We start from the raw sequence: 27695 nt of genomic DNA, 5'->3' as shown, positions 1-27695 counted from the left end.
CATGTCCATAAACTTCAGTACCAGTAGTAGTACAAACACCCCCATCACTGGCACACACACACACACTCAAACACACACTGCATGAGAAACAACAAAAATACACACACACACACACACACACACACACACACACACAGCATGAGCAACACAAATATACTCACTTTTTAAATGGGATGGAGATGTTATGCTGTGTCAAGTATGTACGGATGTCATATTTCTTGGGTCCTGCCAGTGGATCAAGGTCGGTACAATCTGAGATGAAAGTCAAACACACAGTGATCAGTTCACATCTTCCGGCAAGAAGTGACCGGCAAACAAACAAAGCAAGCTAATCACAAATAGGGAAGCATTATCTCATAAAAGTTGTATCCACAGAGCACTTAGCACCTCAATGTATGAGTGTTTACAATCAGCCCTTTGTGTATACCCAAATGTCCACATTCATTTATACCAGAAACAGAAGTGATTTTATATATATATATATATCCGACTTGTGTCTGTCTGTCTGTCTGTCTGTGTGTGTGTGTGTCCGCGATGCCAAGCCAAATTTCTCGGTGGATCTTTTTCAAATTTGGAGACCGTATTCAGCTACACCCCGGACACAACCTCAACGATGAGATATTTCAACACGTGCTCTCAGCGCGCAGCGCTGAACCGATTTTGGTTTTTCCCAGTAACTCTTCCTCTTCTTCTCCAGTGTTTTCAGCGTTTATCTCCCTTCCTTCGTGTGGCGTCTATCCATATTCCCGTTACTACGTTACTATTTTTAGAATGTCACGATTGCACCCGTAACTTGTCCTTACTGTAAAAGTGAAAAGGTCGAATCAATTTATAGCCACGCGAAAAATACACTGTCATCTATCTCTATATATTTATAGATATAGATATACATATATATATACGGCTTCTCTGTGTGTGTGTGTGTGTGTGTGGGCAACACCTGTGTGAGACATGAAGCCTGTGCTGCGACTTCTGTCTTGTGTGTGGCGCACGTTAAATGTCAAAGCAGCACCGCCCTGATATGGCCCTTCGTGGTCGGCTGGGCGTTAAACAAACAAACAAACAAAGCCTTCCTTCGAGAAGCCATAACAGTTATTCTCAATCCCGTTTGAGTGGACTTCGCCTTCAATAGTGATTGTGGTGATTTGGTCACTGAATCATTTTTGTGCTGTTCCCATTCCACCTGGGAGGGATTTAAGTTCATTCAAAGGGGGTCGAGTGTGACAGGGAGACTACCGTCGCCCTTCACAGCAGACTCTGCAGAGTTGTTCACCTTAGAAGTTGTGGGCTTTCCTTGCATGTACCCGTAAGTTGTCCTTACTGTAAAAGTGAAAAGGTCGAATCAATTTATAGCCACGCGAAAAATACACTGTCATCTATCTCTATATATTTATAAATATAGATATATACATATATAGGCTTCTCTGTGTGTGTGTGTGTTTGTGTGTGGGCACACCTGTGGATTGTAGAGTTCTGTTTGTGATGGGGTCAAGCGGCTTTTGTCAGTCAGTATGTTCTGGCATTTGAGAAGCCATAACAGATAATATAGGGCTAAGAAATAAGCTCTATAATTCTCAATCCCGTTTGACAGGACTTCGCCTTCAAAGGTGATTGTGGTGAACCGCCACGCTGTCTGTCTCTGTCTCGCGATTCACCCCAGCGAAGCCGGGTATTCCTCTAGTCTACATATATGTGAATATGAACTGTACGATTTGGGTTGGGATATAATAATTCATTGTAAGAAGGGTCTTTGATAAAACGGGAAGGGATGCAAGAGACACTGAGACTATAAAGAGGGTTGGGTGTACCAAGACAGTAGAGGTAAATAATATAGGGAATGAATGACGCAGTGGAAATGACGTGCAGATTCTCGACTAACGGAGGATCGCAGTTGACCTTATACCACAGACAACTACAGACGTATGTCGCCCGACAGGGATCTCACAAGTAAGTGCTCGGCTGAACATGGTCGCCGTAGTCGTCTTTTAGCCACTAAAACTTTACACATATGTATACGAGAATAAGCCGAAACCAAGTTGAAAAGCCTACTCACTGTGACCCACTCCAGACATAACAAGGTATGAGCCGTTGTTAAAGTCGGTGTAGTTGTTGAACCTGGTGCACATCCTGATGGGGACGTCCATCTTCGTTTTGTTGTCCTTCAGCAAGGTCACGTAGGCCAGCGCACGATGAGACAAGTTGTGGTACTGAACAAAAGCATGCACATCCCATGTGAAATTCTTGAACAAATGAGGGGGGGTGTTATTTTAAGCATTTAGAGCATCATATGAAATTGATTATGAAACAAATTAAACCAAGATAACAATAAAAATGTACACACCAGAAAACAGCAACATGAATACATAAACACGAACTAGTTTCCACTTTTCGTCTTCGTCATTTTTTTGTAAAAAAAAAAAAGGAATAAATTATTAACAAAATTAATGTTGTATGCATTAAGACCGCTTACTCCCCTAAGTTCATCCAAGGTGAAGGTCAGTCCAAAGCCTTGCCTCCCCCCACCCCCCCTTCCCCCAAGATGCCCTAGTTCAAGTTCAAGATTGTCCTATAAAGATCTTGCTTTTTACATAATTTTTGTTCCTAAATCTCTAACTTTACCTCTATCTTAACACTTTCTGCTGTCTTGGACACACATTTCTCACATTTTTGTGTGGTATAAACAGGGGGGGTGGGGGTTCCAAACACACACATACACATACACACACACACTAACACACACACACACACACACACGCACGCACACACACACACACAGACGCACAAACACACACACACACACACACACACACACCTGTCCCCATGCATAGTCAATGTGGTCTAACAGAGCATCCACACTGTAGAGAGCGTAGGTCCCCGTGGCAGGGGGATAGGGCATTGTCTCATAGCTGGGGTCCCAGTCCTTCAGCATCAGGTGAGACAACGCCTTCTGACTGCGCTCAAAGAACTCCACAACCTCCCCGCGCTGGTAGCCAAACTGAACCAACTGCAAAATAAAGTGTAGGACTTATAACTGGCAATCTTTGACTTCTGACTGTTGGTAACCGAACAGAATCAGCTGCAAAATAAAGTGTACAACTAATGACCACTGGCAATCTTTGACTTCTGACTGTTGGTAACCAAACTGAACCAGCTGCAAAATAAAGTGTACAACTAATGACCACTGGCAATCTTTGACTTCTGACTGTTGGTAACCAAACTGAACCAGCTGCAAAATAAAGTGTACAACTAATGACCACTGGCAATCTTTGACTTGTGACTGTTGGTAACCAAACTGAACCAGCTGCAAAATAAAGTGTACAACTAATGACCACTGGCAATCTTTGACTTCTGGCTGTTGGTAACCAAACTGAACCAGCTGCAAAATAAAGTGTACAACTAATGACCACTGGCAATCTTTGACTTCTGGCTGTTGGTAACCAAACTGAACCAGCTGCAAAATAAAGTGTACAACTAATGACCACTGGCAATCTTTCACTTCTGACTGTTACAGGGCCTCACATCCATGAGAGGTAGCATAGGACAAATGTCCTGGCCAATGTAAAAGTGATAGGACATTTGTCCTGAACAAAAACAAATCAATAGGACATTTTTTTCCCGTAACAAAACGTAAATATGATTAAACTTGACTAGTTTCTTGGCACGAGGGTAAAAGAACAAAAATACTTTTCTTGGCAAAAAGTGAGCAGCTTTGACTGCCACAGCTGCCCCCTTTTCTTGTTTTGTCAGCTGTCGGGTTTCAACTATCTCCTTGTCTCTCTGGAGAGATGGCACAAGCACACTAACAGCATGGTCTTTGGTTTCTTGATGATCGGTAAGGGCCGATTTGCGAAAGTTGGAACAGCCAACGGTAAAAGTGTTGGACTTCCCTGTGTGCTGACATGAGGTGCAAAACATAAGTTTCCTCTCTGGGTCATGCGACATCCACGGGAATGATGTCGCCCAGCTTGACTGAGACGAAGTTACGCGTGGGGCTCCGATGTTTGACTATCGCGATCGACATTCTCACCTGGGCGATCGGGCTCTAACTGCTCTGGGGCTGGAGGAAGCTCAGTTTCCGTGCTACTGACAGATGATGAGGGAAGGGACTTGAAGTGTAATTTCTTCTGTCCCTTTTCTGGGATCGCGGTTTTCGTTTAGGCGGCATGTTTGTTATTTTCGGGGAAAGCGCGAAGGGAGGCAACTCTCAACTGGCTTCGAGCATTCCGAGTTGCGAGCCTTGGAAACTCTTTGGTACTAGAGGCACAAAGTGTCTAATATCGTCTGCTACACATCGTTTCGCAATACATCGATAACATAGCATTCAAACTACTGTAAATTAAGAAGTACTGACGATGTCCGGATCAAATGATAGAATAATCGGACATTGACCACTTTGTGACAAAAACAATAGGACATTTGTCCTCCTGCATGAAAAATGTATGACATTTGGAAAAAATATCCTCATATGTCCGATGTCCGACGTGGATGTGAGGCCCTGCTGTTGGTAACCAAACTGAACCAGCTGCAAAATAAAGTGTACAACTAATGACCACTGGCAATCTTTGACTTGTGACTGTTGGTAACCAAACTGAACCAGCTGCAAAATAAAGTGTACAACTAATGACCACTGGCAATCTTTGACTTCTGACTGTTGGTAACCAAACTGAACCAGCTGCAAAATAAAGTGTATGACTTAGGACCACTGAAAATCTTCGACCTCCGAGCGCTGGTAGCCAAACTGAACCAGCTGCAAAATAAAGTGTAGGGTTCATCACCATTGACAATCTTTCCACAGACGTGTACGTGTGTGTGAGAGATGGATGTTGCATTTAGTTGTCACAACACAAAGACACCAACCAAACACTAATGATGATCAGTTTTTCTACGCCCCTCACCGTGATGTGAGAGGAGACCAGCCAAGATAAGGTCATTTCATAGAATCTGTGAGGTTTTACAAATTTGAGCTCTTTTCTCCCTGGGGAAAGTGAGCAGCCGTAGAAAGAAAACTGCCTCATACTTTTGTGGTTAACTTTGGAAGCTTTTTGCGCCCTATCCCACTCACAAGGGAGCACAGACAGATTTGACAGTAACGCTACGAGTGATGTCTTTTCGTTTTTTGTGAGGCATGCCTTAAGAATGTTTTATTTTTTTTTTAAATAAGGAGTTTATTCTTGTGCTTGCTAACTAGCTTGTTCTCAAATGCACCCACCTGGATGGTGAGGATGACGATCTTGAGGAACTGCAAACCCATCTTCCACGGCAGGTGTCGCCTGGCCTTGAACTTGCTGAAGGGATCCATGAAGAAGAACTTGACCCTCCGCCGGAGCTGATCCACCTGGTCAGGCGTGAAGCATCCGGAGCATTTCTTGGAGTCGTGAGTTTCAGGATTCTGCTCCGTGCCACCGTAAGTCCGACTCCGAGATCGAGCGTCCATTCCGTCACAGTGGCCGGGGCAGCTGTCGACGAAGCAATGCTGGGTGGTGTAAATTCTGTCAGGGTCAGGGTCATTGGCCCCCTCCTCTTCCCCGTGGGAGGCGAGGTGGCAGGTGTGGTCGTTGTCGTTGATGCTGTGGTAACCGTTGACAACCTCCACGTTGGCCATGTTCTCCAGCTCTGCAATTACACAGTAATGATACTTGATGACATGACGACCTTGTTTGCTCTGCAGTTATACATGTACAGCAGATCTATCCCATGTTGCTCTGCAGTTATACATGTACAGCAGATCTATCCCATGTTGCTCTGCAGTTATACATGTACAGCAGATCTATCCCATGTTGCTCTGCAGTTATACATGTACAGCAGATCTATCCCATGTTGCTCTGCAGTTATACATGTACAGCAGATCTATCCCATGTTGCTCTGCAGTTATACATGTACAGCAGATCTATCCCATGTTGCTCTGCAGTTATACATGTACAGCAGATCTATCCCATGTTGCTCTGCAGTTATACATGTACAGCAGATCTATCCCATGTTGCTCTGCAGTTATACATGTACAGCAGATCTATCCCATGTTGCTCTGCAGTTATACATGTACAGCAGATCTATCCCATGTTGCTCTGCAGTTATACATGTACAGCAGATCTATCCCATGTTGCTCTGCAGTTATACATGTACAGCAGATCTATCCCATGTTGCTCTGCAGTTATACATGTACAGCAGATCTATCCCATGTTGCTCTGCAGTTATACATGTACAGCAGATCTATCCCATGTTGCTCTGCAGTTATACATGTACAGCAGATCTATCCCATGTTGCTCTGCAGTTATACATGTACAGCAGATCTATCCCATGTTGCTCTGCAGTTATACATGTACAGCAGATCTATCCCATGTTGCTCTGCAGTTATACATGTACAGCAGATCTATCCCATGTTGCTCATCAGAGGTGAGGATGGAGGGGAGGGTGTTCAAGAGGAATATCTGTCAACTCCCAAAACCGCCTGAAACTGTCACGGCCCTTTTTAGCAGAATCCCAGTTTGTCTTATCCGACAAACCAAGGGAAGTAAGCGGTCTGCATACAACATGTGTAATAGAGTAAGTGAGAGTTATGCGGAACCAGTCTCCTGGCACCTGAGAGAATAACAAGCATTGACATGAACATGGAACTTTCATCCTCAAATCCCTGTTCGTCTTATTCATTGTATTTACATCTTCATCGAACGCAGAGGAAGAAGAGGAATTGTAATGTAACATCAGCAGGTTATCTTCAACATCAAAGGGTCAGTCTAAACCCCTCTCGACCAGTCAATCACAACTTCTGACTTGACCAGCACCCATCCATACTCAACAGCCAATGTAAATGTTAATGTATGCCAGTGACTAAGTTGAGACATAAGCTGAAATAGTAATTGCACTGCACTAGCTGGTTCTGCTGCCCTAACATGCCAACCGGCATAACGGGCAGTAAAGTAAGTACTACTGTAGCTGGTACTCATTGCACTGTTTGAACTGCATTGCACAGTTGCACTGAGCACTGATTGTGCATTGTACTGTTCTAATTATATTGTGTCACGCTGTTCAATGCATAAAATAGCTTTACACTTTTAACTGAAGGCACCCACAGGCACACACATGTATCGGGGCATACATGTACACACACACTCATCCATCAAACCCATCACCGCGCCCCCGACAAACACACACCTTGACAGAGGAAAAGTGAGGCTGGTGTATGTGCACAGACACTCATCCATCAAACCCATCACCGCGACCGCGACCACGCCCCCCCCCCCCTCCCCCCCCCCCCCCCCCCCCCCCCCCCCCCGGACAAACACACACCTTGACAGAGGAAAAGTGAGGCTGGTGTATGGTCTTTGAGTAGTGCAGGTCTCTACATGTGTAACTATTCATTATAAATCCTCTTCTCCCTGTTCAAACATATCTTATAACCTCCGAGCTTTAAACATTAGGAATACAACAATAGAACATATATAGCAATTCACAGAAACTTACCTTTCACATTCAGTTGTACCCATGCCTGTGCCATGTCTAAACAACACCAGGCAGTACTACTAACAGTAACACTCTTCTCTTTGCCAGGATCACACAATGTTGAACAAAGTTTCTGGCAATGGACGTCACTTTAAATTCCACAAACCAAACTCTGTTTCCTTGTCATGATTTCCACTGTAGGTTATGTATAATCGGGTGCACAGGAAGTTTTGGCTGTCATTCAAAACAAACTGTGTCAAATCATTCCTGTCACCCCTGACCGTGTCTCTTTGATTTTCTGCTATGTCACTGTAAACCACAAGCATTTGCTAAAATTCTAGTCACTGAAACAGTCCAAACAGTCAGTAAAACAGTCCAAACAGTCGGTACAGTAAAGTCTTCACACAACACACACTGTGACAGTGGAAACATTCATAAAGTTTAAAGGACTGTCAAGGAAGTCTTGCGCAAGGCTACAACCCAAACCATAGAATAATTAAAAGAAACAGGATATAACAATCCTGAGAGAGAAAAAGTTTGGTTCAAGTATAAACATGTGAACTCTCATGCTTGGGTCACTGTGTATAAACTCTGAAAGGTGTAAAAAAAACCCTCAAATGAACAGATACTTTTACATCCTGTTTGAATGTAACCTAGGGCACTATCTACGCCATAAAGGTTTCATTATGTTCACACTGTTATGACACAGGTTTCACTCAGAAAAACCCAAGTAGCTAAAAAGAAATGTTCCTTGTCGATAGATGAACACTGAAGAAAACTCCACAATAACTTTGCTCAAAGCAGCTAATGTCCTCAAACCTGGCCACAGAATTAAACCAAAAGCTGCCAGTTGCTATTCTAAAACAATGGATAAGTTGCTATTCAAAATGTAAAGAATTATCTGTATACATTTGACCTAAAGAGCTGACAGTTAGGACGTCTTACACAAGACACAAGGACACTGTCAATACATGCGTTTTCCTTGTCATTCCCTCCTCAGTCGAACTAGGAGGATTATGAAAAGCAGTGAGTCAAGGAAGAGGAAAGTTGCAACCTTAAACATTCTCCTGGTATTTTAAACAAACCTCAGTCACAGTGTGGAAGGTGGAGGGTTGAACAGACGGGAGGGGGTGGGGGAGGCTTAATCAACTGTGTGTGTGTCTGTGTGTGTGTGTGTTTGTTTGTGTGTGTGTGTGTCTGTGTGTTTGTGTGTGTGTGTGTGTGTGTGTGTGTGTGTCTGTGTGTTTGTTTTTGTGTGTGTTTGTGTGTGTGTGTGTGTGTGTGTGTGTTTGTTTGTTTGTGTGTGTGTGTGGATGTGTGTGTGTGTGTGTGTGTGTGCATGTGTGACTCTGTGTCTACAAATGTGTTACACATAGGTTACATATAAAAGAAACTGTCAAAACTGAAGAATCAAAAAACAAGAAAGATAAGTAGTTGGAACATTTGTTATTGACAAAACAATACGTTCCGGTCACAAATATATCGACCCACCGGTCTTTTAAGTGCACGGATAAACAATGAGTAAACAAAACTTAGCTCGACGGAATGTTCGGCCGCTTGCTAGGAAGTCACAAGCGAATGAATCAGAAATGAAGACAGATCAGTAGTTCACAAGAAATGCACTTTCTTTTTCTCTCTGTATCTGTCTGTCTGTCTAATGTCTGTCTGATGGTGAACAGTATGAATTCTTCTTATCCACGAACAAGAAAAAGAAAGAGAACAGTATCTTCAAACACACACACATACACACACACATACACACACACACACAAACACATTCACACACACACACAAACACATTCACACACAAGCATCCACACACACATGCACACACACACATTGCACTCACACATTCACACACACACACACTTACACACACACACACACATTCACACACACACACATTCACACACACTTACACATTCACTACTATCTCTCCCTCTCTTTTAGGATCTAGCTGTGAGACATGGTACCTCTGCATATCTCTCTCTCTCTCTCTCTCTCTCTCTCTCTCTCTCTCTCTCTCTCTCTCTCTCTCTCTCTCTCTCTCTCTCTCTCTCTCTCTCTCTCTCTCTCTCTCTCTCTCTCTCTCTCTCTCTCTCTCTCTCTCTCTCTCTCTCTCTCTCTCTCTCTCTCTCAAAAACAGATGCACCACTTACCAGTCCAAACGTTCCAATTTCCCATACGACCACTAATAGCAATTAAGTTTGCTACACTTACAAGTAAAAACAATAATGTATAACTCAAGGGATCTGAATAATCTTAGCGTTCGTCTTCAACACAATGAGCTTCAAGAAACTGTCTGTGAAGAAGTACAATGTACTCAGTTCTGTGCCAGGAAACATCTGCTTTTCTTTCTTTGTTTGTCTTCTTCTCTGTCCTTTAAGCTTGTTTTTGACAAACACTCAAGGTTACACAAAGTTTCTACATTTTCAAAATGCATTTCAAAAGACAAAAATAACTTGTGTGCTGAAGTATTGTCACTTTTTTCCTCATAAATCAACTGTAGAGGAAATGAAGCTTTGTTTCTATGCTCATGTCTGATTGAGACTCTCAATGACCAGACAAGCCTAACTCTAAAGTATTACACTTAAAATCCCACACTGAGTGTCATGATCGCTATCCACTGAGTCAGATCATTTTTGTGTGTGCGTGTTAGTGTGTGTGTGTGCATGCATGCATGCAAGTGTGTATGCATGAGTGCATCATGTCTGCGTGTGTGTGTGCGTGAGTAGTGTGCACATGTATGTGTTTTAGTTTCTTTTGTTGTCTCTAAAACTCAGTTTCCAAACACACTGTATATATGCAAAATCTGAATAATTCATATTTCAGTTCATCAAACAATTAAAAAAATGTCAAAATAAAAAAAATTTCCACTAAAATTATCATGATCTAGTTGACAGAAAGAGTAAAGTCACATAAACTGAAACAAATGTATTATGTTTACAAAAATTGATCACTAAAATTAGAAACTGTTACTTCCTAGATCCTTTTCAAACTTTCCCACTCAAGTAGGTTGTAAGCCACACACCCCTTTCCTAACAAAGGAGATCCTCGGAGTCTCATTAGCTCCCTGTTAAAGACAAGAGAAGAGAGCAGCTCCTGATCCCATGATACAGTGGAACCCCCCCCCCCATTTGAGATTTCCTTAATTATAAGACTTCGCTTGTTCAGATAAGCATTGTAAATTTACCTCCATTTTAAGACTCCCTCCTTTTTAAGACCTGATTTTCTCAGATTGTTTAAGGCCTTAAAGGGGACAGAACATAACTCCCACAACCCCCCCCTCCCCCCCCTACCACCATTCCTCCTCCATGTTAAGACCATGCTTTATCAGGCTTACTGTTCACCACCTCCACATTTTCAATCAATCAATCAATATGAGGCTTAATTATCGCGCGTATTCCGTGGGTACAGTTCTAAGCGCAGGGATTTATTTTTTTATTTTTTTATTTTATGCAATTTATATCGCGCACATATTCAAGGCGCAGGGATTTATTTATGCCGTGTGAGATGGAATTTTTTTACACAATACATCACGCATTCACATCGGCCAGCAGATCGCAGCCATTTCGGCGCATATCCTACTTTTCACGGCCTATTATTCCAAGTCACACGGGTATTTTGGTGGACATTTTTATCTATGCCTATACAATTTTGCCAGGAAAGACCCTTTTGTCAATCGTGGGATCTTTAACGTGCACACCCCAATGTAGTGTACATTTTCCTCCATTTTCAGACACTCCCTCTCCAAGACCTGATTTTGACAGAATGTTTCAGGTGTAAAAAGGTGGGCTCCACTGTGGCATTAATGTTCTATTTGCAGCCATTCAGCCATTCTATTTGCAGCCATTCTATTCTGAACGATATCCTAAGCCTCTCTGACCTACAGTCAGACTGTATGTTGTCATATTCTAAATTATGCAGCAGGAGTAGCTGACATATGACGGATTATCTTTTAACTCAATATAATTTTTTAATCCTCTTTACAGTTTTGTATTTTCAAGAAAATGCATGCACATGACCAGAGACTGTGCTGTAGCAGCAAGCAGCAGAAAGTGTGTCAGTAACAAGGAGGGTTCCACTGTAGCAGCAAGCAGCAGAAAGTGTGTCAGTAACAAGGAGGGTTCCACTGTACCAGCAAGCAGCAGAAAGTGTGTCCTTAACAAGGAGGGTTCCACTGTACCAGCAAGCAGCAGAAAGTGTGTCAGTAACAAGGAGGGTTCCACTGTACCAGCAAGCAGCAGAAAGTGTGTCAGTATCAAGGAGGGTTCCACTGTACCAGCAAGCAGCAGAAAGTGTGTCAGTAACAAGGAGGGTTCCACTGTAGCAGCAAGCAGCAGAAAGTGTGTCAGTAACAAGGAGGGTTCCACTGTACCAGCAAGCAGCAGAAAGTGTGTCAGTAACAAGGAGGGTTCCACTGTACCAGCAAGCAGCAGAAAGTGTGTCAGTATCAAGGAGGGTTCCACTGTAGCAGCAAGCAGCAGAAAGTGTGTCAGTATCAAGGAGGGTTCCACTGTACCAGCAAGCAGCAGAAAGTGTGTCAGTAACAAGGAGGGTTCCACTGTACCAGCAAGCAGCAGAAAGTGTGTCAGTAACAAGGAGGGTTCCACTGTACCAGCAAGCAGCAGAAAGTGTGTCAGTAACAAGGAGGGTTCCACTGTAGCAACAAGCAGCAGAAAGTGTGTCAGTAACAAGGAGGGTTCCACTGTAGCAACAAGCAGCAGAAAGTGTGTCAGTAACAAGGAGGGTTCCACTGTAGCAACAAGCAGCAGAAAGTGTGTCAGTAACAAGGAGGGTTCCACTGTACCAGCAAGCAGCAGAAAGTGTGTCAGTAACAAGGAGGGTTCCACTGTACCAGCAAGCAGCAGAAAGTGTGTCAGTAACAAGGAAGGTTCCACTGTACCAGCAAGCAGCAGAAAGTGTGTCAGTATCAAGGAGGGTTCCACTGTAGCAGCAAGCAGCAGAAAGTGTGTCAGTATCAAGGAGGGTTCCACTGTACCAGCAAGCAGCAGAAAGTGTGTCAGTAACAAGGAGGGTTCCACTGTACCAGCAAGCAGCAGAAAGTGTGTCAGTAACAAGGAGGGTTCCACTGTACCAGCAAGCAGCAGAAAGTGTGTCAGTAACAAGGAGGGTTCCACTGTAGCAACAAGCAGCAGAAAGTGTGTCAGTAACAAGGAGGGTTCCACTGTAGCAACAAGCAGCAGAAAGTGTGTCAGTAACAAGGAGGGTTCCACTGTAGCAACAAGCAGCAGAAAGTGTGTCAGTAACAAGGAGGGTTCCACTGTACCAGCAAGCAGCAGAAAGTGTGTCAGTAACAAGGAAGGTTCCACTGTACCAGCAAGCAGCAGAAAGTGTGTCAGTAACAAGGAGGGTTCCACTGTACCAGCAAGCAGCAGAAAGTGTGTCAGTAACAAGGAGGGTTCCACTGTAGCAACAAGCAGCAGAAAGTGTGTCAGTAACAAGGAGGGTTCCACTGTACCAGCAAGCAGCAGAAAGTGTGTCAGTAACAAGGAAGTAGAGAGGTCAGGGTTGGAGAAAAAGAAAAAAGGGAGAGAGATGTGGTTTTTGTTTGTTTGTTTGCTTAACCCCAGCCCACCACAAAGGGCCATATCAGGGCGGTGCTGCTTTGACATATAACGTGCGCCACACACAAGACAGAAGTCGCAGCACAGGCTTCATGTCTCCCCCAGTCACATTATTCTGACACCGGACCAACCAGTCCTAGCACTAACCCCATAATGCCAGACGCCAGGCGGAGCAGCCACTAGATTGCCAATTTTAAAGTCTTAGGTATGAACCGGCCGGGGTTCGAACCCATGACCTCCCGATCACCGGGCGGACACCTTACCACTAGGCCAACCGTGCCGGAGAGAGATGTGGGGCAGACCCACTCCAGTCGGCCTCACAGTCTCAGATCTAGTCAGGCTTTTACATGGGATAAGACCATCCCTCCACTTGGTCACATACCTTTTACATGGGATAAGACCATCCCTCCACTTGGTCACACACCTTTTACACAGGATAAGACCAGCCCTCCACTTGGTCACATACCTTTTACACAGGATAAGACCAGCCCTCCACTTGGTCACACACCTTTTACACAGGATAAGACCAGCCCTCCACTTGGTCACACACCTTTTACACAGGATAAGACCAGCCCTCCACTTGGTCACACACCTTTTACACAGGATAAGACCAGCCCTCCACTTGGTCACACACCTTTTACATGGGATAAGACCAGCCCTACACTTGGTCACACACCTTTTACATGGGACAAGACCAGCCCTCCACTTGGTCACACACCTTTTACATGGGACAAGACCAGCCCTCCACTTGGTCACATACCTTTTACACAGGATAAGACCAGCCCTCCACTTGGTCACATACCTTTTACACAGGATAAGACCATCCCTCCACTTGGTCACACACCTTTTACATGGGATAAGACCAGCCCTCCACTTGGTCACACACCTTTTACATGGGACAAGACCAGCCCTCCACTTGGTCACACACCTTTTACATGGGATAAGACCAGCCCTCCACTTGGTCACATACCTTTTACATGGGATAAGACCAGCCCTCCACTTGGTCACATACCTTTTACACGGGATAAGACCAGCCCTCCACTTGGTCACACACCTTTTACACAGGATAAGACCAGCCCTCCACTTGGTCACATACCTTTTACACAGGATAAGACCAGCCCTCCACTTGGTCACATACCTTTTACACGGGATAAGACCAGCCCTCCACTTGGTCACATACCTTTTACACAGGATAAGACCAGCCCTCCACTTGGTCACACACCAACAATCAACACCCTGACTGCTTGCTTTAGTGAGTTGGAATTTTTTTTATGAATTAATTTCAAAACAAGAAGGGCAAACGCTCGATCGAGTCACTTTCGCAGTTCTGAATATTATATGAGGCATCAGATGAACAGGAAGAAATTGCTATTCACAACACAATGAGTCACGTTCACATAAAATTTGAGCCCGGTCACTTTTATAGTTTCCGAGAAAAGCCCAACGTTAAGTTGTGTGTTGCCGAACAGAAAAGGCTAGTTATCTCCCTTGTTTTTCTGATAACGTTCGTAAAAGGCTACAGATGTAAATACTTTGATGTAAAGAATAATCCTCAAAGTTTCAATCACATCCGATGAACTTTGTCAAAGATATAAAATGTCTAATTTTTCCTTTGACGCTGACCTGTGACCTTGAAAAAGGTCAAAGGTCAACAAAACCATCGTTAAAGTGTAGAGGTCATTGGAGGTCACGACTAAACAAAATATGAGCCCGATCGCTTTGATAGTTTCCGAGAAAAGATATAAAATGTCTAATTTTTCCTTTGACGCTGACCTGTGACCTTGAAAAAGGTCAAAGGTCAACGAAACCATCGTTAAAGTGTAGAGGTCATTGGAGGTCACGACTAAACAAAATATGAGCCCGATCGCTTTGATAGTTTCCGAGAAAAGTCCAACGTTAAGGTGGTGTCTACGGACGGCCGGCCGGACGGCCGGCCGGACAGACTAACACTGACCGATTACATAGAGTCACTTTTTCTCAAGTGACTCAAAAAGGTACCACTACCAGTGCCTTAAATACGAAATTAATTCTTTAAAACAAATAGCACTGTGCACATAGACTGATAGAGAGCACCCACTGACCCAGGCTGTTCGCCTTTTGCATGTGACCAGAGCACCCAGGCTGTTGGCGTTTTGCATGTGACCAGAGCACCCAGGCTGTTCGCCTTTTGCATGTGACCACTAGCACCCAGGCTGTTCACGTTTTGCATGTGACCAGAGCACCCAGGCTGTTCACGTTTTGCATGTGACCAGAGCACCCAGGCTGTTCACGTTTTGCATGTGACCAGAGCACCCAGGCTGTTCGCGTTTTGCATGTGACCAGAGCACCCAGGCTGTTCGCGTTTTGCATGTGACCAGAGCACCCAGGCTGTTCGTGTTTTGCATGTGACCAGAGCACCCAGGCTGTTCGCGTTTTGCATGTGACCAGAGCACCCAGGCTGTTCGCCTTTTGCATGTGACCAGAGCACCCAGGCTGTTGGCGTTTTGCATGTGACCAAGAGCAGGGAGGATGTTATATCCCATGAACAAGCATGACCAGATCTGAGAAGGGGAGCTAGGTATTGTTTTCGTGAAGCAGAGTCCGCCTTAAAGGGGATGAAGGCGGAAGTTCATTCAACTTCCAAATTAAATGCAAGGCATTGTACAAATATCACAACACCAAGTCAAGTGCTCAAGATAACTCTTCCTTCCTTCTTTCAGTCAAGCCAAAAGTTTAACTTAGACTCAACAACCTTAGCTGAAACTAGTGGAAGTGGAGACTGATATAGACAGAAAAATAGAAAGGCAGATGGACAGAGAGAGAGAGAGAGAGGGAGGGAAAGAGAGAGAGATGGAGAGGGAGAGAGAGAGAGGGAGGGAGGGAAAGAGAGAGAGAGAAAGAGAGGGGGGGGGAGGGAAAGAGAGAGAGAGAGGGAGGGAAAGAGAGAGAGGGAGGGAAAGAGAGAGAGAGAGAGAGAAGAGAGAGAGAAGAGAGAGAGGAGGGAAAGAGAGAGAGGGGGGGAGGGAAAGAGAGAGAGAGAGAGAGAGAGGGAAAGAGAGAGAGAGAGGAGGGAAAGAGAGAGAGAGAGTGAGAGAGAGACAGAGAAGAGAGAGAGAAGAGAGAGAGAGAGAGAGAGAGAGAGAGAGAGAGAGAGAGAGAGAGAATGAGGGAGGAAAGGAGAGAAAGGCACACACACACACCCACACACACACAAGATTACAAAAGACTATTTGATCCTGTACTAAGAACATACATGTCCACAGAGTTCAAATGCCCCCGAAATCAATATCAGACGATTGAACAAAACAATGTTTTAACCAACGCAGCACATGAACAGCTGCGTAAGAAAAGAAGAACATACCTGTATTAAATATCACAACACTGCATAAAGTGCAACACAACACCTGTGTGTGAAGAAACAATAACACCATCAACAGCAACAAGAGTTGTAAGCCAGCACAATACCTGTATCCTTTTGTCCTTGCGATACAGTGGAACCTCCCTACTGAGACACCCAAAACACTGAGGAACGCAAGTCTTCAAAAAGAGGGAGTCTTAAAATGGGGAGTCTTAAAATGGGGGTAAATTTACACAGTTTATGAACAGAAAATCTGAAGAAATAGGATCTTAAAAGGGAGGGAGTCTTTAAACGGGGGGTCTTAAACGGGGGTTCCACTGCAGTGCAATCAGTCACAGGACACACCATTCACATGATTACAGCTCAGCCACTCTGTGTTCGTGTGTATAGTTCAGATGTACTTTGATTGGAGTGAGATTACTACAGTACAGTGGAGCCCTCCTCTTCAGACCCCCCCCCCCCTCCCCCAATTTAAGGGACCCAGTTTTCTCAGACGTTCTGTTCACAACCTCTGTAAGTGTACCTCAATTCTAAGACTCTCTCCATTCTAAGACTCTCTCCATTCTAAGACTCCCTCCATTCTAAGACTCTCTCCATTCTAAGACTCTCTCCATTCTAAGACTCCCTCCATTCTGACTCCCTCCATTCTAAGACTCCCTCCATTCTAAGACTCCCTCAATTCTAAAACTCCCTCAATTCTAAGACTCCCTCAATTCTAAGACTCTCTCCATTCTAAGACTCCCTCCATTGTAAGACTCCCTCCATTCTAAGACTCCCTCCATTCTAAGACTCCCTCCTTTCTAAGACTCCCTCCATTGTAAGACTCCCTCCATTGTAAGACTCCCTCCATTCTAAGACTCCCTCCATTCTAAGACTCCCTCCATTGTAAGACTCCCTCCTTTCTAAGACTCCCTCCATTCTAAGACTCCCTCCATTCTGAGACTCCCTCCATTGTAAGACTGCCTCCATTCTGACTCCCTCCATTCTAAGACTCTCTCCATTCTAAGACTCCCTCCATTCTAAGACTCTCTCCATTCTAAGACTCTCTCCATTCTAAGACTCCCTCCATTCTAAGACTCCCTCCATTCTAAGACTCCCTCCATTCTAAGACTCCCTCCATTCTAAGACTCTCTCCATTCTAAGACTCTCTCCATTCTAAGACTCCTTCCATTCTAAGACTCCCTCCATTCTAAGACTCCCTCCATTCTAAGACTCCCTCCATTCTAAGACTCCCTCCATTCTAAGACGTGATTTTCTCAGATTGTTGTGAAGGTGTTAAAAGGGGGGTTCCACTGTATCTAGATCAGATGCATTTTGTTTGGAGTGAGATTACTATGCACACACCTGGGCTCTATTACTTCACCTGATCTCAATGGAACAAGGTTAAAGGGTGATGATAACGCTGATCAAGGAGATAAGTAGAACAGCAAACATTGTGTTATAGATCTATTAAGTGTTCTTTTGCAGAAAACGTCTGCACAGGGCAGTAATCTGAGTCCCGGAGGCAAGAAATATGTGCACGTAAGGTGATACATGTAACAGCCAAAGACTGTGTGATAATTATTATCTATTGAACATGCACAGTGCAGTAATCTGAGTCCCCGAGGCAAGAAATATGTGCACGTATGGTGATACATGCAACAGCCAAAGACTGTGTGATAATTATTATCTATTGAACATGCACAGTGCAGTAATCTGAGTCCCCGAGGCAACAAATATGTGCACATATGGTGATACATACAACAGCCAAAGACTGTGTGATATTATCTATTGAACATGCACAGTGCAGTAATCTGAGTCCCCGAGGCAACAAATATGTGCACGTATGGTGATATGTGCACGTATGGTGATACATACAACAGCCAAAGACTGTGTGATAATTATTATCTATTGAACATGCACAGTGCAGGAGTTAAAAGTGAATAAAACAATGCCTTCACAGTTATATGAATAAGCTCCCTCACTCAATCAACAACAACAACAAGAAACAATTTGCGTAAGGCGAAATTACAACATTTAGTCAAGCTGTCGAACTAACAGAATGAAACTGAACTCACTGCATTTCTTTTAGCAAGAGCGTATACTCGTAGCATCGTCAGTCCACCGCTCGATGCACAGGCAGTGAAATTGACAAGAAGAGCGGGGTAGTAGTTGCGCTGAGAAGGATAGCACGCTTTTCTTTATCTCGATTCTTTTTAACTTTCTGAGCGTTGTTTTAATCCAAACATATCACATCTATATGTTTTTGGAATCAGGAACCCACAAGGAATAAGATGAAATTGTTTTTAAATCGATTTCGGAAATTTTATTTTAATAATAATTTTTATATTTTTAATTTTCAGAGCTTGTTTTTAATCCGAATATAACTTATCTATATGTTTTTTGGAATTAGAAAATAATGAAAAATAAGATGAACGTAATTTTGGATCGTTTAAAAAAATTTTTTTTTTTTTTTTTTACAATTTTCAGATTTTTAATGACCAAAGTCATTAATTAATTTTTAAGCCACCAAGCTGAAATGCAATACCAAAGTCCGGCCTTCGTCGAAGATTGCTGGGCCAAAATTTCAATCAATTTGATTGAAAAATGAGGGTGTGACAGTGCCGCCTCAACTTTTACAAAAAGCCGGATATGACGTCAACAAAGGTATTTATCGAAAAAACATCCGGGGATATCATTCCCAGGAACTCTCATGTCAAATTTCATAAAGATCGGTCCAGTAGTTTGGTCTGAATCGCTCTACACACACACACAGACAGACAGACAGACACACACACACACACACACACACATACACCACAACCCTCGTCTCGATTCAACATTTAGTCAAAACTTGACTAAATGTAAAAATGTGAACAAATAATAGGAAGAACAACAAAATCCAATCAATCAACCAAACAGACTAAACTAAAGCCAACATTTTGACAGTGGTGTTTGTTTTATCTTATTAGGTTACTTTTGTTTTTCTTTGAATAATTCCTTATTTCCCAGTTATATATATAGATATTGTGTCATTCGCATTAGGGCGTCTGGTTGCGCACTCTTGTGTGTTCTTCACTAAAAAAGTCCTTCTGGAATGTTCAGCAAAGCTTTTCATTCTAAACTCATTTTGTTGAAATGAAAACAACCACTCGCGACATTTAATGTTGGACAAATAAGAATGCCCTTCGCAAATCCCATTTTTACACCGATACCCTCTAAAACAAGAACAGAAGAAAAACAAATAATAATTCACCTGGTCGATCACTTGCATCTCCACTTTCTCCATCATGTGCGCATCCATTACTTCTCTGGACTGTTATTGCTGAGCTCAATCCTGAAGCCCCATAAATGCAGTCTGAGTTAGTGACCTCAAATCCACTGTCCACAGATGATGTTTTAACTGATGAACTAACAATATTATCTCTGTTGGGCTGTGAAAATGAAAGTCGTGTGTGCATAGGCACAGAACACGCTTCAAATAGACCCGAAGACTCATGTGCTGCCACTGTTCTCTGATTCTGCATTGTCTCTCTTGGCTGTTTGACTCTCTTTACATGTTTCCTGCAGAGCTGGTTAACACAGAAGCTAACAGTAAGGATGGCAAGAACAGAGCCAAATCACAGAGGAAAGGTCAAAGCTCTCAGTGTCAACACAAGGGCTTGAAAAACAACAATGATATGCAATCCATAATCATGTGTGATAGCAACCCGACACCCACAGGACACCCACAGGACACCCACACGACACCCACAGGACACCCACCCACATCCTGAGAAATGTATCCACACAGGCATGCAGAGAAATATATCACCAAGTGACAGGCCAAAATGTCATGTAGATCTATACACAGCAGGTGGGGTCAACCCTAGCAATGAACACCCAAAATGAAACGGGAATTCAAAACAAAAGAACCTGCACTTTCATTTGCCTTGACTTGATCAGTGGTTGGAGCCCCTGAGGGCCTGTTCACCGTTTTAAAGTTGATGAAAAAATACAGAAAAAGGTGGCAATGTGCAGCGGTGTACACACAAATGTCCATGTCTTGATCTGGCAATGATATGTACCAGTACCAAAGTTCACCAATAATACATGTCAATATGAGACAGAGAAGTCCAAGTAGAATTTCGTGAAATAAGATCCCAAAGATTAGACTCGGCAACTAAGAAGCTATGTCACACGAGAATAAAAAGCTGCGTCAGACGAGAATTCATCATCAACTATTACTATGAAGACATTCAAAGCTGAACACGAGAAAAACAGCTGCTTCAAATCTTGACCTTCAATTTGGAAAAAAAGAAAGAAAAAAAGGCGGAGCTTAAAGCTGATGTAGACTAACATTAGCTGCATGCCACAAATGTGTCAAACTGGCCAACAACAATGACATTGAAGCTGTCCGCACAGCACACACACCAACACCTGTCTGACCCCTCCCCCTCTCACATGACTACAACTCCCAACAAAAAAGAAAGTGCCCACTGGGAAAACTATACACCTGACATAAAAAATATCGTAAGTACAGTGGAACCCTCATTTTAAGGACACCCCCCCCCCCCCCCCCCCAAACTCCCTCCCTTTTAAGACCCTGTTTTCTCAGATTGTCTGTTCATAACCTCTGTAAATTTACCCCAATTTAAAGATTCCCTCCCATTTCAGACCTGATTTTTTTCAGAATGTTGGAGGTCTTAAAAGGGGGGTTCCACTGTAGCAGGTGAAAAAATGTGTTTACTTCTCTTTTAAACAAGGATATATCTTTGTATTGATAATGTAATACAAGGACAAACTGATAAAACTGGTTAAAAAAAAAAAAAGTTTACAAAATGACCAGATCAAGAAAGGAGAAAGATAAACAGTAAAAGATGCACTGACACTAGTCTTGGTTTCATTACATCAGAAGGAGAAAGATAAACAGTAAAAGATGCACTGACACTAGTCTTGGTTTCATTACATCAGAAGGAGAAAGATAAACAGTAAAAGATGCACTGACACTAGTCTTGGCTTCATTACATCAGAAGCGGGCCTAAAAACCTGAACAAACAGGTTTATCCCCCTTTCCTTTGAGTCAGAAAAGCCTGTGTATATATCGACTTGTCACTGTATGTGTCTTAGTGATCAAGGAACTTGCCGGATGTTACACATGACGTACATTGCGCCATAAAGTCAAAATTACTTTTAAGTATGACATGTATTAATTCTTTTTCGCCACAGCCGCCTTACTTCATTTCAGTCTTTCTCTGTTATGAATGTGTGTGTGTGTAGGGGGAGGGGGGGGGCAGGGGGGGGGGGGGGTGTCTTACGAGGACCTTACAATTAGAAAACATTCATTTGCTGGAAAGCAGTCTTTTATTGTAAATGCTCATCACACGGTTATCGGCCCTCATCTGGCCGGGTTTGTCTTCCGAGTGTCCTTCTCCTAGGAAAGCTGCCTATCAGGGCTGACGAGTCTTTCCAACCCGGCGCTTGTGAAAGCAGCAAAAACATGGGGCATCTTCATCCGCTAAAACAGCCGTTGGGAGCTCCTCGTCCGCCTGTTTTACCGTTGGGATGTGAGACTAAGGGTCCTCTTCCGCCTTCACAGCCGTTGGGAGTACACTCTCCTCGTCCGCCTGGTCAGCCGTTGGGACGTAGAGTCTTTGTAGGTAACCCATACCTGGGGGTTTGGTTCATGGGCGCCAGGGCGTGTCCACGCACCGGTGGGCCTGCACTGCCGCATGTTCGGGGCCAAACCTCCTCCGCGCCCTTGCAATTCTGCCTGGGGACATAAGGCCCCCAGTTACCACCCAACACCTCGTGGAGGGTTGCTTTAAAGCTTGCATAGGACTTGTTGTGGAGAGGCTTACTGGCAGGGAGAGACTTACGCAAGGCTGCTCTCTTTTTCGCCGGTGCTGCAAGCAGCTTGGCTAGCCGGCGGTGAAGGCTGAAAGCGGGATGTGACAAGCACATGTATGTATGCCAACACGCTGCGGGCGCATCACACAACCATTCGTTGGGCGTAAATGCTCATCAATTTATATGAATGCTGGTTATAATGTTAAGTTCATTTTAAAACACATCAAAGTCTAATAATAGTTCAGTATCAATATATATCATAACAGTCCCAGTATTTCAACTCATCGGTCTGTTGCTGTCAATGTCAGACCAGTCTCTTGTGGCCTACTATACAAGACAGGTATCACTTGACGTTTGAACTGTGCATATTACCCTTGGCTCATGCTAAACAAACTCTGACCCAATACAACTTTATGGTTATCATTAGCTGCATTCATTATCACCAAGTCAAAAGTACAACTTAAACTTTTTGATCTTGTGCTTGAGCTGTAGTTACTTTGAAAAAAACAAAAACATTATTATCAGTGCTGCAGTACTCTGGTGATCGACTTAAAACTTCAGTTATCATTATAAGTATTAGAGGTTTTGTTTACTAGAAAAACCCGTCACATGTGAAAATCATGTGTACATTTATTTTTAAGCAGCAAAAAATGTCTAGTTGTCTCTTTGTTTTTATTGAGTTTAAGTCCCTTTCATCAGAAACCAAACAAACCCTATGACTTGTACAAGTGAATTTCACATAAATAATTAGATAACTTTTGTGTGGGGAGTCACTACCATATAATATATGAACCACTGTTCTATTTCTAAATCACAGAAATGAATCCAGTGCACAACCTCAAGTTCTACAGGAGTAAAGATGTGTGTGTGTGTGTGTGTGTGTGTGTGTGTTTGTGTGTGTGTGTGTGTGTGTGTGTTTGTGTGTGTGTGTTTGTGTGCATGCGTATGTGCGCATGTGTAATGTTAAAAGAGGATCATTTGATCTAAAGAAAAAGACCGATTGACATATATTCCAATGATAAAATTTGTCATGTGAACTTCTGCAAAAAATCCTGGACTAATCCCTGCCTAATGAATGCTTTACTTGTGTGTTTGTAAACGCCTTAAGTGTGGGTTTTTTCCTTGCGTTTGGTTGGTTGGTGTTGTTTTTCTTTTCTTTCTTTCGTTTTAAAGGTTAGTAGAGGGAATCAATTCTTAACAGCCAGCACACCACACACACAAAAACCATACACACTAATTATTCACACCAGTAAGGAATATCAGTTCTGTGTCAAAATCCGTTTTTGTGTGCAGGTGACAACGGTGCAATTGTATTGCAATGGTGGCATAAAGAAGCAGTTGTCTGACCCAATCTTACTTGGTCAATCGACTCAATAACTCCTTAATTATTTTCTTGATCTTCCACAGACAAAAACACAGTGTCTCTCTTCTCTGTAACTCCCCATCCTCACCTTTTGAAAGTTAATTGGTCAGTTACAAATTACATTCTTTTTTCAGGACTAAAGTCATTGTATTTTCATCCATTAGGTGCATGCACTGGCTTTTTATTGGCCACAACTCATGCAGTCTGTATTATAACCCCTCAGTGTCAAAGAAGATAAGCTTTTCTTGTAAAGTCTGCAAGGTGACTTGTATCATTTTTTAATTAAGTTTTCATTTTAAAGTTCCACTGTCAGGAGGAAAAAACAGTTGGTCGTGGAACCGGAAACACTGACTTTTTCTTTTAGGCCTAACCAGACTTTTAATGCCAAAAAAAAATTAGGTCTGTTTACGGTAACCCGACCGACCCTAGTTTTTAGGCCCGACCCTAATCTTTTTTTTTTGATCGTCTGAAAAAAAAAACCGCATCCAAAATAGAGCTGTTTGCGCTCAAACTGCAGACGACAGAAGGGAAGTAAGCTCAAAGTACTGTTTATAGTTATGTTGGGCAAAAACAGGGATTGATGAGAAGAAATGAACTGTGAAACATCATAGAGAGGGGAGAAAAAAAAAAAAAGCCGACCTGCCGACCCTATTTTTTCACCCTATGTTACCGTAAACAGACCTTTTTTTTGGGGGGGGGCCTAATGCCATTTCCAGCTTGCTAAGAGTAATGACTCCCCTAGGAAATGATATCACAGTGGTCCTGCTAACATGTAAAATTAAAAATAATCTAAAAAATACACTGATAACTGGTCAGACAATACTTAATATTTCATGAGACCACTTACTTTCTGACAAATCATGTAATCAAACCTCTTTGCTTTAGACATGGTTTTACTGGGTGGAGTAACAGGGTGACTGGTTTGTATAAGATGCCAGAAATTGTTCATGTAAAGAAATACCCGCATGGAAAATCGATCTTATTGTATCAGCTAGCTGCTGTCAGCATCCCCTGGATCACGATACGAAATAAGAGTCTAGAATGCCACGGTCCTTAAGCCCTGAAAGAAGCCCCCTGTGCTTTTTTGCAATAAATGCAAGCTTTAATCATACTATAAAGCAAAACACATTAATAACAAGAAATTCCTCCGAGGTAGGAAAAACACCCCTGTCCTTACCATTCTCACTGCCACCAACTGAGAAGGTTATTTCCCTTTGACCATTAATATGTCCCTCTATAAGTCCTTGTAGAATCTTAATCCACCAATAACTCCCTAACCGTGTGTTTGACTGGTCCCAATTTTTGTAAGGACCGTCTCAGGAATATATAGAACCTGTTCACCAAGTTTGGTGACGATCGGTCCGTTCATTCTTGAGATCTATATGCGAACACAAACACACAAACAAACAAACAAACACATCGACCGAATCCTATACACACCCCTATACCGGGGGTGTAAAAAAACATAATGTAATAATGAACAATTAATTCTGAGAACCAGTGATGTTTACCCCCATATTTGTGTTGGGTGTGCAATGTTTGTGAGTTGTTGAATGCTTTGTGACGAAAGTCCCAGCTTTCTGTGCCTTGAATTTCATTCTCTGTCCTCTTCCTTGTTTGTGTGTGTGTGTGTGTGTGTGTGTGTGTGTGTGTGTGTGTGTGTGTGTGTGTGTGTGTGTGTGTGTGTGTGTGTGTGTGTGTGTGTGTGTGTGTGTGTGTGTGTGTGTGTGTGTGTGTGTGTGTGTGTGTGTGTGTGTGTGTGTGTGTGTGTGTGTGTGTGTGTGTGTGTGTGTGTGTGTGTGTGTGTGTGTGTGTGTGTGTGTGTGTGTGTGTGTGTGTAGTAGTAGTAGTAGTAGTAGTAGTATATAGGGGCGGCTATATTTGTTAGCCGAAGGCCGCGAGGCCTTATTGGTGCCCCTTCTTTGTCAGATACTTTGCATGCCTAAATCCCTATTCTTTCAATCAAAGTCGTAAAAAAGGTTAAGAAATTTTGGAGAATTGTCCAAGAAGTTTTTGAAGGCGTCTACTGTGGGTGCGAATTTTATGTTAGCGGGTAGTGCATTCCAATTGTTAGCAACTCTTTGAGAAAACGAAAACTTGCGCTTGTTAGTCTTACAGTGTTGAACAAAGATTTTTCCCTGGCTGTTTCTGGTGTTGTCTGTCTGCTTGAATGTGAATATTTTGTGCATGTCAATATCATCCACCCCATTTATAATTCTATATGTTTGTATTAGGTCACCCCTTGTCCTCCTTCCCTTCAGAGAGTGGAGGTCTAGGTATTTGAGTCTGTCCGCGTAAGACTTATCCCGGCACTCCTTTAGAATTTTAGTTGCTCGACGCTGCACCCTCTCAATTGTCTGAGACTGTCTCTTGAGGAATGGGCTCCACACCACATTTGCATATTCCACCAGTGGTCTCACAAAGGCTTTGTATAGCTTTAAGAAGGTGTCCTTGTCAAGAAATGAGAACGTTCGTTTGATAATGCCAATCCTCTGATTAGCTTTTGACACAACTCCTCGAATATGCGGGTCGAATGACAAATTGCTGTCGAAAACAACACCGATGTCCTTTTCCTCATCACATTCATTTATTTTTTCAATAGCATCATTGACAGTCATCACGTAGTCATATTTGGGATTCTTTTTACCAGAATGCAGAACATTGCACTTTGAAACATTAAAAAATAATTTCCATTTATTTGTCCAATCCTGAAGTAAGTGTATGTCTTTTTGCATGACTGAACTGTTTGTTGCTTTATTGTACAGCTTTGTATCATCCGCAAATATCTTCACTATACCACTAACCACATCTGGTAAGTCATTTATAAACACTGTAAATAGAACCGTGTGTGTGCGTGTGTGTGTGTGAGAGAGAGAGAGAGGGGAGGGGCTTATTCTTTGTACCAAGTAAACAAAGGTACTCTGTCAAGCAGAAGTACAAACTCGGACTGAATACTGTCACAGCTCATATTAATTCGGTTACCCTCATTTTGACTTTGAAAATGAAAGTTGTGCCAGTGTTAAACTTAAAGTTAAACAGAAGAAGAAGAAACAATCGACTGTTGATGTTCAACACCTACCCGCAGTAACACCACGACGACCTGGTGTATGCTGCGACGGGCGGACAACATTGTCGCTGCGACTTCTCTGTCGTCCGCATCTGCCGCCTCCAACTTCTACGTCTGGGACGGAAAGCAGGTTTTCACCCACTGTCATTAGCCCTGGAAATTCGTGCTCTGGCACTGGAGACCCGACATCGCTGTGCACACGACGACGAGACACGGGCGATGGGCTGCGACTCCGACTTCCTCTTAAGACTTGAGGAAAATGTGATGGGTTCATTGTAGCAGGTCAAATGCTGTCATTATCAGAGTCGCGAAGCAGTCAGTCGTGAAGTCTTCGTTTTGTTTTGGATTGGAAGAGAGGTCTTATGACCGGAAGTTGACAAGTGGATGGTAATTGTCGACTCACCCAACTCTAAAAATAAATATATTTCTGAATACTCATGCACTTTTGTTGGTGTTGTTTATCTTTGGAATAACTATGAAATATATAAAAAGTATTAAATCTGGCATCTATCTGTTGGTTTGATAGTGCTATGGTTTTGTGGCTCTATGTCTATGCGCATCAATCTTAATTTCTGAAACATTGTATAAAAAGATGCATGAGTCGGTCTTTTTGGCGACACGATTTAGAAGTCAGAATCGAATTTTTATTGCCCAGAATATGTGTGCTGAGTACTGCGTGCAATAATTCATCATAAATTGATTTTTTGAGGCGGGGTAAGCGAGTTATCTCATTGCACTTATTTATAAACTATAACTTTCTCTTTGTGTATGTGGATGTCAGGATGGCCGAGTGGTCTAAGGCGCCAGACTCAAGGATTATCCTTCCCTGATTGGGATTTGAGTGTTCTGGTCCACGAATGTGGGCGTGGGTTCGAACCCCACTTCTGACACATAATTTTTACTTTTTTTTAATTTAAATAATAGTAACAGTACAATACAGCAAGTTTTGCTTTTCTTCGCATTTGATTTGTCTCCATTGCACTTTTCCAATCCGTGTATTTTTGTCCTTTCATTGTTCTCTTGTACTCTCTTGTACTATAAGGCATAAAAAACCAAGAAATTCCTCTGAGGTAGGAAAAACACCCCCGTCCTTAC

The 27695-nt window shown here is 42.9% G+C and overlaps 1 protein-coding gene and 1 non-coding gene across 4 annotated transcripts in view; one reads left to right on the top strand and one right to left on the bottom strand.

Annotated features, from left to right (window-relative positions):
• LOC138967614 (mucolipin-3-like) overlaps positions 1 to 26975 on the bottom strand; it is a 41989-nt gene extending 15014 nt beyond the window's left edge. The window contains exons 1-6 of one of the 3 annotated variants that reach the window (XM_070340218.1): positions 26613 to 26975; positions 19598 to 19678; positions 5210 to 5613; positions 2813 to 3004; positions 2054 to 2207; positions 162 to 252 (exon numbers count right to left, since the gene is read on the bottom strand). In XM_070340218.1, the coding sequence (XP_070196319.1) occupies positions 162 to 252; positions 2054 to 2207; positions 2813 to 3004; positions 5210 to 5613; positions 19598 to 19678; positions 26613 to 26874 (1184 nt within the window). In that variant the 5' untranslated portion in view covers positions 26875 to 26975. Of the gene's footprint in view, positions 1 to 161; positions 253 to 2053; positions 2208 to 2812; positions 3005 to 5209; positions 5614 to 7458; positions 8522 to 19597; positions 19679 to 26612 lie in introns of those variants that run through there. The other 2 variants (XM_070340219.1, XM_070340220.1) reach the window with 2 other exon arrangements.
• Positions 26976 to 27376: 401 nt separating this feature from the next.
• On the top strand, positions 27377 to 27490 carry Trnal-caa (transfer RNA leucine (anticodon CAA)). The gene is made up of 2 exons: positions 27377 to 27414; positions 27445 to 27490. It is a non-coding gene; the product is annotated as a tRNA-Leu (tRNA).
• The last annotated feature ends 205 nt before the right edge of the window (positions 27491 to 27695 follow it).

Source organism: Littorina saxatilis, linkage group LG5 (assembly GCF_037325665.1).
Source record: "Littorina saxatilis isolate snail1 linkage group LG5, US_GU_Lsax_2.0, whole genome shotgun sequence".
NCBI classification, from domain to species: Eukaryota; Metazoa; Mollusca; class Gastropoda; order Littorinimorpha; family Littorinidae; genus Littorina; species Littorina saxatilis.
This window is presented reverse-complemented; position numbering and strand designations above follow the sequence as displayed.